The sequence below is a fragment of the Bufo gargarizans genome, chromosome 10 (genome assembly GCF_014858855.1).
Source record: "Bufo gargarizans isolate SCDJY-AF-19 chromosome 10, ASM1485885v1, whole genome shotgun sequence".
Lineage (NCBI taxonomy): Eukaryota > Metazoa > Chordata > Amphibia > Anura > Bufonidae > Bufo > Bufo gargarizans.
The window spans coordinates 37050986-37066431 of record NC_058089.1 but is presented as its reverse complement, the minus strand read 5'-3'; the positions used below and the strand labels follow the sequence as shown (position 1 = coordinate 37066431).

At 44.0% G+C, this 15446-nt stretch overlaps 1 protein-coding gene across 2 annotated transcripts in view; it reads right to left on the bottom strand.

Moving 5' to 3' along the window:
- The window catches only part of SCYL1 (SCY1 like pseudokinase 1), a 73682-nt gene that overhangs the window by 2600 nt on the left and 55636 nt on the right, over positions 1–15446 (bottom strand). For both annotated transcript variants that reach the window (XM_044270781.1, XM_044270782.1), the window contains exons 14-18: positions 13540–13670; positions 13313–13402; positions 5015–5272; positions 739–820; positions 194–351 (exon numbers count right to left, since the gene is read on the bottom strand). In XM_044270781.1, the coding sequence (XP_044126716.1) occupies positions 227–351; positions 739–820; positions 5015–5272; positions 13313–13402; positions 13540–13670 (686 nt within the window). In that variant the 3' untranslated portion in view covers positions 194–226. The remainder of the gene's footprint in view (positions 1–193; positions 352–738; positions 821–5014; positions 5273–13312; positions 13403–13539; positions 13671–15446) is intronic.

The following is a 15446-nucleotide window of genomic DNA, read 5'->3' as shown; positions in this document are numbered from 1 at the left end:
TCCTGAACAATTCCTTTAATAAATCCCTCACTGTTTCAACAGTGGATTGCCCAGGGAATCTCAAACCAATGGTACTTTGGACATAGTGTTGTCAAAGACCTTTTGTTTGACGCATGGGAGATAAGTTTCCAGTTCGCTGGACCTTGTCCATCTGACATATATGGTTCAAAGATATAAAACATCAAGTACACACCCTGTTTTCTGTTTTACAGTCACTTTTTATTCTTCAATCCAGTTTTCTCACTCCAAGCTTGAGGGGTCCCTTGGCAGCTCTCCGCTCTGCCCTTTTGGCTTCCATTTCTCGTTGGCGTTCTTCCCTCTTCTTCCGAGCCAGTTCTGCTTTGCTTAGGCCTGTCAGACAAGCAGCTTGCATGTTCATGTTATACTATAGCAGTGGTGGAGAACCTATGGCACAGGTGCCAGAGCCCTCTCTGTAGGCACCCTGGAAAAAGTCTATGGCGTAAAAATATGCCTTAGATTTTACCTGACATTCATCAGCGCAGGGCGCACTATGGGCAGCACATTGAATGTAGGCAGGCTATGATAGCTAAATGGTAAAGTACATAGAAGATATACTATATTGGACTGTAGTATTCAGGTTAAATTGCTGTGTTGGCACTATGCGATAAATAAGTTTTGGGTTGCAGTTTGGGCACTCTGTCTCGAAGAGGTTCACCATCACTGTACTATAGTAGTCATATAATCCAAGCCAGAAAACATATTCTACTGACAACTCACCCTGCTCCGCTTCTACTGACTCCCAGTTTTCATCTCCACCCCAGTCTCCACCTCCTTCTGAACTGCGATGATCATCTTTTTTCTGTTGAAGAATTACCATAAATTATTGTAGATCTACCTGAATTTTAGAGCAACATCTGGAACCACATTATTAAAGTGCCATTCATTCCATGGTGCTCTGCATACATAATAAAAAAATAAAAATAAAACTGTTACAAGCATGAACAAGACTTGTTACAAACTCGAACAGTCGTAAGTCTCCGGCAGGGTCCTCTCTCCTTCTGTACGAGAGATCTATGTACACACAGCTAAAACCTGCTACTGATTCAGAAGTGTTCAATCCACATTCAAAAACTGGATCAACCATTGACATAAAAAAACCTGAACCATGTCCACACCTTGAACACATGGTAGAGCTTTTTTTTTTTCTTTCCAGTAGCGGATTTAAAAACTGATTCAGAAGTGACCTGTTACAGATTTGATTATGGATTCCATTGAAAGCAATGAGGATGCAAAAACATCTGACTCGAAGACTCAAGTAACTCCACTAAAACCCCCCACCATAAACAACCAAGTCAATGACTGATTATTTCCTTCTCTGATTTTAACCGTGTGAACATACTGTAAGGCTGGGCTCACAGGACTGATTAGATGTGTATTTTTGTGCAGCGAATCACGAATTCTGAATTCTCGTCCACAAGCTGCAGAAAATCTACGGCTTTGAAATGTGCAGCATGTCAATTTATTCAGCGGATGTCATGCTTTGCAATGCAAAGAATGACACTACGTCTAATGTGCAGCTTTTCAGCAACAAAATCCACTGTGTGTACACACCATTTGGTGCGCCCCCCCCCCCCCCCATTCACACATCCGTAGCGTGTTTTGCAAATCCGCAAAACACGGACACCGGTAATGTGCGTTCCGCATTTTGCAGACCGCACATCACCGACACTAATAGAATAGGACATGTTCTATTTTTTTCGGGAACGGAATTGCGGACCCGGAAGTGCTGGTCCGCAATTCTGTATCCGTGTCGCACAATGAAATTAATGGGTCTACAATTCCGTTCCGCAAAATGCGGAACGAAATTGCGTATGTGTGAATGGGGCCTAAAGCTGGTCATACATTTGAGATTGGCCAGAATGCAAACCATCATAATCAGTCGTCCATGGGATGGTTCTGTTCGAACGATCCCACCAACTAAACTGCCCGACCAAGGAATCCGTTTTTAATAAAAACAAACTCCTTGGTGCTTGAGTAAAATGGCAAGTGTTGGGAAAAAATCCATCATGCCATCAACATGCAGTTTTGGATGATGAATGGTAAAGTTTTCCAGGACAGCGGATTACATTTTTGGCCGATAAGAGTTTGCCGTTGTCTATATTTCAAATAACATTCAGCCAGAATGGTTGAAATCTGCCATTCCGGCCAACTTTAATCTTTGTGTATTGGCCACCTTAAGGGTACATTCACACGACCGTGTGTAATCCTTTCCGTTTTGTGGTCTGCAAATAACGGAACCGTGTGTCTGCATTTTGCGGACAAATTACTTCAGTTTGTGTTCTGTATGTCTTCGGTTTTTTTTACGGTCCGCAAAAAACGGATGACATACGGAAACCATTCTGTATGTCATCCGCAATTTGCTGATCCATTGACTTGATTGGTGCTGTGGACAATAGTAGGACATGCTTCATATTTTTGCTGAATAGAAATGCGGAGACACGGATGCGGACAACACAGTGGATATTGTCCGCACATTTTATTCACCCATAGGAATGAATGGGTCCGCTTCTATTCTGCAAAATGTGGAACGGATGTGGAAAAAATAATACGGGTGAATGTACCCCAAGTCTTATCCGATCGTTAAAGCGGACCTGTCACCACAAACTGCAATTCAATCTGAAAGCACCATGCTATAGAATAGGAAGCACAGGGAAGATGTGTGTGTGTGTGTGTGTATATATGTATATATGTATATATATATATATATATATATTATACATATATATAATTTTTTATTTTATTTTTGGGGAAAAGATTCAGTAAAACCTAAGATCTATACTTTTAAATCTCCGCTTTTTCTACCTCCTGTGAACAGCTATCAGTACAGGAAGGAGGGGTTATCAGTGATTGACACATTGTGCATACAGAGATAGCTGTTAGTCACTGATAACTCCTCCCTCCTTTACCAATAGCTGCTCACAGGAAGTGAAAAAAGCAAGGATATTAATGTATAAATTACAAGTTTTACTGAATCTTTTCCCCTAAAACTATATATCAATCTACTCAGTCCATCCTGCTCTATAACATGGTGCTTTCAGATTGCATTGAATTTTATTGTGACAGGTCCGCTTTAAAGTTTAAGAATTTATACAACTTTACAGAGTGCCAGTTTCACACAAGCGTGTTTGTTCCAGGAAATATGCTCAGTTTGATGGGTAGGTTTCTGGACCGAACACTGCTCCTCTAACCCGACCTCACAGCATCATTATGATTTATAATGCTATGAGTTCCCGTCTGACTGCAGGTCTACTGTACTGTATTCTAATAATGCCAAGAGTACAGTACAGCTCACCTGTGGTCAGAAGAGCAGAAGGAAATGCAGCTGGCACATGGACCAAACAAGCTCGTGTGAAACTCGCTGAACATGCACACGGCATTATAAGGTATGGGTCAACTTCTATAAGGCAGAAATCAAGAAACACTGTAAGCCAGTATATGACATGGAGCATAGCTTATATCTATCATATACTGGTCAGAAGAAACAAAGGAGACAAGTGTAATTCCTGTAAGGCTACTTTCACACTAGCGTTTTAGTTTTCCGGTATTGAGATCCGTCATAGGGGCTCAATACCAGGAAAAAACGCTTCAGTTTTGTCCCCATTAATTGTCAATGGGGACAAAACTGAACAGAATGGAGCGCTCCAAAATGCATTCCATTCAGTTGCAATCCCATACCAGAGAGCATGTGTATAAATCCCATACCAGGATTTTGTGTATAGAGCTGAGGACATGGGTTGCTAGATGGCCGCTAGCACGTCCGCAATACCCAGTCCCCATAGCTCTGTGTGCTTTTATTGTGTAAAAAAAACGATTTAATACATCGGCAAATTAACCTGAGATGAGTCCTGTCCCTGACTCATCTCACATACAGGACTCATCTCAGGTTAATTTGCATATGTATCAAATCGGTTTTCTTACACAATAAAAGCACACAGAGCTATGGGGACTGGGTATTGCGGATGTGCTAGTGGCCATCTAGCAACCCATGTCCTCAGCTCTATACACAAAATCGTGGTGACAGGTTCCCTTTAATTACATGCAATAACAAATGTACTCAGATACATGTGCTGGTTTTGAAAATGTAGAATATTTTTCGTGGGACGACCTCTTTAATAAATCTCCTCCTATGAAAAATACCTTTACACCAGTTTTTTTTTTATGTAGACTGTATAAAAAGTAAATAGCCCACCTAAGATGTATGCAACATGTATTTTGAGTCTACGTAGTACATATCCCAAATAGAAGAGTTTTCATAGGCTCTAACCTGGAGAAGAATGCTGCTGGCTTCAAAGCAAAGCGATGTTCCAAAGGACCCGTGTTTCCATGGGCTTGGGGGTACATGCCTCCGCTCTGCAAAAGATAGGATGTCCTATCTTTTGCTGTATCTTGCAGATCACGGAGTCATTGAAGGCAATGGGCCAGATTTATCATTAGCTCAAGTCAGAATAATGGAGTGAAAAAGTCGCACATTTTTGCGCAATCGCTTAAACTGCGCACAAATTTGCGACTTTTTTCTGCTCTGCACTATGCTCGCCAGTTTTCTGAAAGTTGGCGTGTTTTCTTATGTAAATGAATCTCTAGACAGATTTACTATTGAGGCTATTTAAAAAGTCGCAAAAAAGTCACAATTTCACTTTAGTGAGGGCCATGCTTATCTTATGAGACTTTTTAATAGAACATGCGACTTTTTCATAAAAACGTGCGACTTTTTCGTAAAGATGTGCGACTTTTGTAAAGCTGCTTACTGACGGATAAACTGCTACCGTCAAACCACATTTATTACAGTCTTAAAGGGCCGATCATAAATCTGACTTGGCTAAAACTGACTTTAGCCATATGTGAAAGTGGAGTGAGCTGTCAGAGTCATGATAAATCTGGCGCAATGTGTCTGCACTGCAATGCAGAGTTCGCACAGCAGTGAATGGGTCCTAAAGATAATAGGATGGTATAGGGGGGGAGTATGGAGTGCACAAATTCTAAAACACTCCCTTACCTGGCCGTCTTTCTCTGAAGCAACAGAGAAGAAGTCCACATGTTTCCCACTCCCGTCTGTAGTGCCCCAGTTGTATTCACTGGCGGGCCGTGTGCCCTCAGGTGGAGAGAAGTTGGACTGGGTCCGGGCTTTGCTCTGGGAAACAGGCTGAAAAGCATCTTCCCATCCCCAGTTGTCCTCAGAAGCTGGAGAGTTCCTGGTATCCACAAGTCTATGATCTGTCCCTGTATTTTTGTTTTTCAATGACGTATGCGAAACCTGAGTGGGGAAGCCAAGACAAATGCAACTAAAAATAAAGTACTACACAAAGTCATGGTGATGGCTAGCTCATATTGACCGACACACACAATGGTGGAGAATATAATATATATTATATATACAAACTAGTGCCAAGAAGTTCCTGATTCCAGCTCTCATCTCATATTGTATTTGCTCTTGCATTAGTTGTTTTTTCATTCCTTTTTTTTTTTTTTTTTTTTTATCTTAAAGGGGTTGTCAGTGTTCAGAGCTGAACCCGGACATATCCCCATTTTCCCCCAGGCAGCCCCCCTGACTTGAGCATCGGAGCATTTCATGTGTTATTGTAAATAAAAGAGCCCTTGCCCTGAGCGATCCAATGCTAACATTAGGGGGGCTGCCTGGGTGAAATTATGGGTATGTCCGGGTTCAGCTCTGAACCCAGACAACCCCTTTAAGATTGGAAAATAAAAGTGGATATGTCATCAGACTATGCACTACCTTATGAGGGTAGCATAGCTAGGAAAAATCATAAGAATACACTAACGCAGTACAGTGGTCACTGTTGACCATGGCATCTAAGGGGTTAAATGATCGGCATTTTCACTGATCCCAGCCAATGTAGCTATATGTTACATTTGACACATGTACTGATAGCTCAGCCCTGAAGGGCGTACCATCACTATATACGTATGGCAGTGTGCACAAACTGCTGGCCCAATGTACAGCACAACATGAGAAGAGGTCAAGCAGGGATACACTAGGAGGCAGTGTTCACACATTTAGGATTCTGCTAGGATTAAAGGGGTTATCCGACACTAACAAATGGCCCCCTCACACTAATTCTAGTTACCTGGCTCCCTGTGCCGCTCCTGGTCCCCGCACCCCCTTCTCCCCATGCGCGGATAAAAACATCTGGTGTTGGGAGGGGGGGGGGGGGTTGGTTGTATTAGCCAATGGCAGGCGGTGATGGGGGAAGAGCCTACCTAGCGTCACCTGCGATGCTAGGGAGGCTCGTCCCTGCCAGCGCCTGCCTTTGTTTTCATCCACACACGGGGAGATGCAGCTGCAGGGGTGCGGGGACCAGGAGCTGCGTAGGGAACGGGGAGCCAGACACATGGGGGCATTTGTTAGTGTTGGATAACCCCTTTAATGCAAACTAATAGGGTGGTTTTGATTGCATACATATGTAGCTGCAATCAATATTAGCTACAATATTGAATTCAAAGTGGATTTTGAAATCTAAAGCCTGTTCACTATTGTCAGAGATTTGCCCCATTGTACAACACTAGGAGTAATCCGTGTCCACAGCCTGTGGCACATCCACAACAAATATCCAAGTTTCAGACTTTATGACTTTAGAATTTCTGCCTCAGATGGTTTGAATACATGGCCATAGGTAATTCTGTGTGAACACAGGCCACTGAATGCTAGGGCTCATATACCATATGGGGAAACAAAAGAAATTCACGGTACAGATGAGATCTAGTTCACACTATACACCTAGTGCGGGTCACTTGCAGTACATGTCAGAACAGTAAGTAGAGAAAGTTGAGAAATGGGGAGTGTTGATACAAATACATGGAGTAAAGCCTCATACACATGAGCAGATTACATTTATGAGTTGCTGTATTACAGAGGAATACTCCACAAGAAGCTCGTCACCCTAAAGGCTCAGGACACCTCTGCCATCCTGTAGAACCCGGTCATGAGTTTTCAAAAATAATAACCGTTTACCTGTCCTAATTCCACTGTTAGGGCTCATTCACAAGACCATATGAATGGGTCCGCTTCCATTCCGCAATTTTGCGTAATGGGTGCGGACCCATTCATTTCAACGGGGCCGCAAAACATGCAGACATGACACACGGTGTGTTATCTGTTGTTCCGTTCCGCGACCCCACAAAAACAATAGAGCATGTCCTATTCTTGCGGACAAGAATAGGCATTTCTATAATGGGCCGCCCGTTCCGTAAATTGTGGAATGTACACGGGCGCCATCCATGTTTTGCGGATCCGCAATTTGCGCCCTTACCCTGAAAATAGTATTTTTTTTCCATTTTCTTTTTATGTCCCCCAATCCAAATAAGTGCCCTATATGCTAATGGATAGCAATGGTTTAACTGGGCTTCTGCGTTACTCTGAGGGTGTCCACTATTATTGGGCAGTGTCAGACTGATGCTATAAAGTCTGTCTAGGGAGAAGAGATCGCTGGTCTCTGCCAACTCAGACCATCACTCTCTATTAGCATATAGAGTTTAAAATAGGGTCAGTGGCCAGGCTGTGAGCTCTGCGCTGCGATTGGCCAGCGCCGCAGCCTAGGAGAAGGAGACGCCCACAGGACAAGGGCAGACACTGCCTACTATAACTTACAGAGCAAAGGTACCGGAGCCTATAACGGGAGAACGGAGTGGCGCCCGGGGATAATAGTAAGTGCAGTGAGATCCCCGGGCGCCACTCTCCATGTCTGTATGCTTAGTTCACATTGTTTTTCCATGTGAAAGGTCCTCTTTAAATCAGTTATTGCAAAAGCAGTAGGAGAAGCCAGACACAAGAAAATCACACTATGTACAAACCCAGAACCACACAGACCCGAAAAGGCCCTTAAAGGGACATTGTCACCTGGATTTCACTTACTGAGCTATTAACATCACCACATCAGTCTCCACGATTTACATTAAAATATACTAGTATTACAGCCCTTTGTCTTTTCATTTGTCTAGAAAATAGCTTTTAATCATATATTACCTTGATAAGGAGCCCATGGGGCTGTCCCTTCTGCCATTGGAGCCCAGCTGCGCCCATTATCTCGGAGCCCAGCACCGCCCCACTGCTAATTTATTCAGTGCTCATCACCGGCGTAATGTGTTTGTTGCGCCCAAAATATCGCGCATGCGCCGTGGATAATCATGTCAGCACCTGCATTGCCCTCTGCAATGACCTTGCTCACCCACACATCTGAGACGTGAGCCAGCCAAACATGCCGAAACAAAATAAGCCACCGCCCACCCGAATGGAGGGCGCCGGGAGCCGCCCGTCATGCTCCGGAGCTCTTCAGGTTAAAGGACTTTGAGCCCCGTTGACAGAAACGCCAGGAAGGGCGCGGCTTGAAGTAAGTTTTGCGCTTCCGACCCGTGGCCGACTTGTCAAACGCCCTCTTGGGGCTGGAAAAACCCCGAAAGGGACGAAAAAAAAGAAATCCACTTTTTTGACCTATTAGACCACCCCTGTTCTGTGGTAAATGTGTGCTCTTACAACCTGTAGCGTTCGAAATGATCTCATCCAGGCGCTTACCAAAAAGTCTGCTGCCGGTAAAGGGGGGGGGGCGCCATGAGGGTCCACTTTAAAGCATTAATTGCCGCCCAGCAGGAGAGCCATAGGGTACGGCAAATAGCCACCAACAGGGCTGACGAGCGAGCCATCAGCCTGGCCGCACTGGCATGCGAGAGCTGCAGGGCCACATCTGCAAGTTCCCACGAGTCGAGACCCCAGAGTAGATTACTTACCCACTCCCCCATAGCCTTGCTCACCCATGTAGAGGCAAATACCGGCTGCAGCGCTGTGCCCACTGCTTCAAAGGATTTTGCAAATGCTTCCAACTTCTTATCTTTGATATCAGAAAAAGAAGTCCCATCCGCCATTGGCAAGGTAGTACGTTTAGCCAAGCGGGAAACTGACAGGTCCACTATAGGTGAGGACGACCATTTCTTAGTCAAATCCTCCGGAAAAGGATAAAGGACATTCAAGCATTTTGGCAAGGTAAAACGTCTATCAGGGAAATTCCACTCCTTGGAGAGAGAGGAATCAAACTCCTGGTGGTTGGGGAAACACTTGTGCGAGCGACTTAACCTTCTAAAAAGGAAAAACCCAAGCTGGCAGATGACGGTGCAGGGATCCTCAACATCCTCAGTGGGATGTGCGGTCGCGGGGAGGCAGGCTACACAAAAGCCAGGGCCTCAATTAATTATGGCCCCCACCCTCTGGTGTTTATGTATGCTTGACAAAGGCTATCACTAAGCCGAAACGTTGCATCTGGAATTAAAACTCACCTTTTTGGACGTGCTGTCTCCATTTTTTTTTCCTTTGGACATCCACAAGTTATTAATATTGGGGGGCCTTTTACCACCTCCCTTGGAGACGAGCACCCGCAGCATGTTTACTTAGGAGTGCTGTCCACCCGTGATTTTTTTTTTTATTATGGCCCCATCGGCCTCGGAACCCTGCTGAACCTGGTAGCGGGGCTCAGAGGACGCGCTGCGGCGTGCGGCCATACAGCAGGAGCAACCCTCTGAGCCCTGCACGCTGGCCCTGGAAACCAGACGCCCCCAGGTGCCATTTGAACATTTAAAGGGCTCTCATTGCCAAATAACATGGACCTACCCCCAGGAGGGACCAGCCCCATGGGGACCATAACAAGTGGGGAGGAGAGGGTACTGGAAGGGGGGCACTATGGGTCAGTCTCCAAAACTAAAACAAATTTTATTTTATTTTTATACTCACCTGTGTGGCGTCTTCTGCCCCCCTGGCTCTAGCCGGATCACCACCTTCTTCGGTGTGTGGCCCCTTGGTGAGGGACGCTACACTGGAACAGAGTGGACTTGCGGCGTGGACAGCTGTGTTGATCCGCACACTGGTGGGATACAGAGGTTTTTACAGGAACCTCTGATCCTCCTTTTCTTCTGGAGCACGGAAAGGAGAAGGGGGTTTGGGTGACCCCCTGGAATAGAAGTGCAAGCAGTTTTACAGACTGCCTGAAACTCCCGCTAGAAAAAAGAAAAAAACAGCAGACCTGTAACGCAAGGAGGTCTGCCTCCTACAGACTCAAAGCTAAAACTGATTTAGCTTAGTCCCTGTAGGAAGGATATAGCTGAAGAGAGTGGAGCTTACACTTTGTGTGCTTAGTGTCCACCTCCTAGCGGCAACAGCTATACCCATGGTCAAGCCTGTGCCCCCCTTCCCCCCCCCCCCCCCCCAATGAGACGGATGAGAAAGTATGAATACTTTTAAAATCACTGTATATACAAGGAACCTTGATAAAAACCGAATAAGGAAAATGCTAGATTTGTTTTTCTTGCAATCATAATAATCTAAAATTAAGTAAACCATACAACCTATGAATGCAAATAATTTAGTACTTGCAAGTACAGGTAATATATTGTCTAAATTCAATTCCCTGATATGGTCACTAGAGGGCATAAGAGTCCTGGGAAAAAGAAAGAATACATATTGCAACAAATGTGATCTATCTGTATGAAACTGTTTCTACCGTAGATTTAAAAGAAGAAGAAAAAATAATACAAATATTATTAAATAAATTATTAGTATCGTTTATAATTATTAAAAGGTATTTCCTAATTGTTGTTTAACCTATTTCTTAAGAGATTGTTTCCATTACTTAATTGAGATAGATTGATAGTACAAAGTTTATAGATCCAGAATACTCTCCGTTTTAGGGCCTCAAATCATATATACTTTTTCTCTTCTTTTATCTAAGGTAGAAACTGCTCATTGATATATGATAAATATTGCAACAAATGTAATATTTCTTCTCCTCCTATTTCTCAAGACTCTGGTGCCCTCTAGTGACCATATCAGAGAATTCCATGTAGACAACATATTACCTCCACTTGCAAGTACTATATCCTTTGCAATAATATGTTGTATTTCGTGGTTTATGGTTTACTTAATTTTATATTATTTTCATTGCTTTTATTTTTAACTAGCTGAAGGACCTGACTTCGCTCGGGTATATTTAATCTATTTAATTTAATGTTTGTGTGTGTCATTAAAAGATAAACACTATCCACTTTAACAGTGACATCTACAGCACCCTGCCCCCTTAACAGTGACCTCAACAGCCCCCCCACCAGTGCCCCATCCATCCCTTAAAATTGGACTTCTACAGCAGCCCACCCCCTTAACTTTGACCTTTACAGCAGCCTTCCTCTTTAATAGTGAATTTCACAGCACACCACTCCCTTGACAGTGACCTCCACAGGGGCCCGCCCCTTAACAGTGGCCTTTACAGCAATCTGCCCCTTAACACTGACTTCCATAGCTGACCATCCCCTTAACTGTGACCTCCAGGGTCTGGACAGCCACAAGGATGTCCTTTTGAACAGCTCACTCTCAGGCAGCAGCACTGTACAGTCTGAGTGTGAGCTGCAGGAAGAAAGTTACCGTCCCTCACACCCCTGCAGCTAACAAAAGTAGATTTTTATCTTTATTTTTTCAATCCCTGTCGGCGGAATGGGAGGGGGCGTGGCCTAACCAGATCATGGCGTGGCTTAGTGGGACCTAGAAGTTGATTTTTAACTTAAATTTTTCAATCCTTGTCAGCTGAGGGTTGAGAGGGGGCGTGGCCTAACTGGATCGGGGGCGTGTCCTTTTGAACAGCTCACTCTAACACAGCAGCACTGTGCTGTCTGAGTGTGAGCTGCAGGGAAAGTCACCCTCCCTCCCACCTCTGCAGCTGACAGAAGTAGATTTTTACATTCATTTTTTCAATCCCCGTTGGCTGAGAAGTGGGAGGGGGCGAGGCCTAACCAGATCAAGGGCGTGGCTTAGCGGGACCTGGGGGCGGGGTTTTAAGTTTGTCTTTTGGGGGTGGACACATTGTGGCACGGGGCGTGTCTGGGCTCCTTCCTGCAAGAGTGACGCCCCTCTGGGCACCTTACTGGCTCATTTGCATACCAAATAAACTGGATTTTCAGAGGGTAAAAACATTTATTTATTTATAAGGTACTAAGTGCTATTAGGCCATGGCTTTACTTCAATAGCGATTATCCTGGTGACAGATTTCCTTTAAAGCTCACCTACAGCAGTGAAGAGAAATGGCTGGGTTGTTATGGAAACCTGGAGTAAAACTGTGTATGTAGAGGCTAACAGCCTGCGAGCTTCAATTGGCTGATAAGGGTCATGTGACCAAGCTTCTATTGGCTAATGGTACGGTACGTCCTAGAGAGCTGAGACCTGGTCTAAAATCTTCCCCGACACCTGATGCACCTGTGTGCCAAATTTCGTGATTGTAAAAGCAACAGTGCAGATTCCTTTAGCGGACACACACACACACACACACACACACTCAGCTTTATATATTCGATTTAATTTCCTTTTTTTAAGTGATTGCAACAAAAACATATCTAATATTTTTCCTTATTATAATATTTTTTTTTATCAAAGTTCTATAATACCGTATATACAACACTATTTTAACATGTGAACTAATTTATAACTTCCTCTATTTTGTCATATCTTATCCGATTAATCTTATTTCTGTGTATATGTTACCCTCTGAATCTTTCTATGGTCCGATGATGTCTGGGCACAAAAAACAAACAAACAGTCATCTGTAACATTGATTTAAATCTAATGAAGGGGCTAGTTCGGCCCAGAAATGCGTTACTTTTGCTAATACACAAATAATACTTACCTATTCCTCTGTGTTCTTCTGATTCCCTGAGACAAGCAGCGCCACTTCTTCATCTGTATTGTGTTCCTGCATTACGGTTACATGTCGGCTGTTGGTTACAGATGACTCCTGCTGGTGATGATGCAAGTAACGCTCCTGAGCCTGCTTGATCACTTTCCAGTGCAGTGCATGAAGTAGTTTGTACCTGTGCCATCAGTGTACGGCATGGTGCCTATGTCTAGGAGTTAAAGGGTTGTACAAAGTATCAAAGAACGTTATATCCGATCCACAGGAAAGGCGATAATTGATCGGAGGGGGGGGGGGGGGGTCCAACCACTGGTCAAGTGCTGTATTGCTATCTCCAGCAGTCTCATAGAAAATTAATGAAGTGGCAGGGCACATGGTTGGCCTGCAGCTCCATCAGGATGGGAACATGAGAACCCCGTCACCGATCAGTTAGTTATCGTCTATCCTGTGGATAGGAAATAACTTTCATAGTTGGCAAAATCCCTTTAAAGAGCTTTCAAAATTGCTTATTCAGCATGGACTCACAGCTTTAGAAACAGTAAATAGTTACTGACTTGCATAGCATTGGTTCCATACACAACACAGAATAAAAGTACATCTTTACTTATCACAGTCCCTTTTACCGTCTTCTCTGATGCCTTTTTACTAGCACCCTGGCCCCAGTCTGTGTCCCAGTCATCGCTCTCTGGCTGTACTTTGTTCTGTTCTGAATCCTAAAAAAAAAAAAAGGTTTTAACAATTTCAAGGTAGGTCAATAATGGCACTGAATATCATCATACATCCAAAATGTATATGGTTGAGTACATCACAAAGCATGCCAAATCTAGAATATCACAGGTGACTGTTTTACCTCAAGACTTCCCCAGTCTTCTTCATCCCACCGGTCTAATGGATTGTCATCAGCCTTATTTTCATCTTCTTCTGCTTCATATTGGGATGTTAGCGATAAGGCAGAGGTGGGTACAGGCGCTGTGACAGTATCTAGAGGGAAAATAAATGGCCTATGCTGTTATTATGATTTCCTAAAAAATCAAACACTCACTGCTGGGGCAATTTATTACTTTCTGCACCACAAGGACAAAAATGGATTTGTGTACTTACCATAGAATCCTCTTCTTGTTGGAATCATTGGAGAACAAAGCACCATGGGTATAGACCAGGGATCAGCAACCTGCGGCTCTTCAGCTGTTGTGAAACTACAATTCCCAGCATGCTCCATTCATTTCTATGGGAGTTCTTAGAAGAGCAGAGCAAGTATGCATACTGGGAGTTGTAGTTTCACAACAGCTGGAGAGCCGGAGGTTGCCTACCCCTGGTATAGGCCATGCAAGTAAGAGGCTGATACTAGGCAGCTCCCTTCCAGCGACTTTGTGTAAATCAATTTGCGCCCGAAGCAGTACAAAAACATAAACACCCATAGAAAATCAACCCTTGGCCCACTTCTTGGAAAAAGACAGAAAACAACTAGGAAAAAGTGACCTGGGAACAAGGCAACGTAACAGAGGGGGGAATCTGTGTCCTCTAATGAATCAAAGAAGAAAAGGATTTTACAGTAAGTACAAAAATCCAGTTTTCTTATTAATGTCATTGGGGGACAAAAGCCATCCTAAAGCAGTCCCAGAGAGTGGGAACAAGCCCCAAAAAAGTAAGGAGCTGCGATGTGAAGCACTTATGTTGTGACGCTTGGAGAACCTTATGACCCAGGATTCTATGGTATGGAGCTGTCTGAAATTAGGTATACACAGAAGCCCAAGGGGCCCCTATGCAGACCTGGTAAACAGAAGCATGACAAGGTACCGACCAGTAAGCACACACTGTCCGAGTAAAGTGCGTGGTCACCCAGGAAAGGGTAATCTTTCCCTTAGACCAAAGGGATTCTACAATCACAGACTGTATCCAGTGAGTAATGGTAGCTATGGAGGCCAAAAGACCCTTGCAGGGTCCCTCAGGTATCATAAACGTGGAATCAGACTGCCCAACAGATTCTAAAGAGGCAAGGTAAAGACACACCGCCCTGACAACATCGCTTTTGGAAAAAAGGAACCAGGCATATCACCACTTTGAAACGCCAGAAAAGAAAATCTGCAAGACAAGGCGACCAATGCAAAGACCATGAATGGAAGTGATGGTCGCAAAGGAACATGACCTTCCAGGAAAGAACCCAGAGCAGAATCTCAAAGAGGAGTTCAAAAGGCAGAGGATAATAAAGAAAAAGCAGGAGGAATCTTTAGTGACTCTGTATTCAGAAAAATCAACCAACGGCTAAGTATACTCAATCAATTTTTATTATAAAAATGCGTTTCAGGCGAACTGCCTCCTTTGTCAGGTCAGTAATATGTATTAGTTATACATAAGATTCATCAGGCTTTTTCTTCATTATCCTCTGAGATCCCTAAAGCCACCAGTTGGGAGTTCCAACTAGTCTAGGACGCGGGCAGCAGTACGAATGAAGACCGATGACTGATACAAGACACCATCTATCCTACGCATATAGCTGTTGTGACAGCAAAAGGTGAGTGCAATATTTGCCATTTGTCATTATAAAATGCATCTGACGGTACTAAACGAGGCACCGCGTTCTTGTGTTTCCATGCAGGGGATCAAAAGGGCAAGACTGAAAAGAGTCCTGACCCAGGAGAATATCCAAAGGCTCAACCAGATGGTGGTAGGGAGGAAGCACAATATAAAAACTCCCGCAAAAAAAAGTCTACCCCCTAGGAATGCACTAGAACAAAATGATTAGAGAGGAGATCTGGC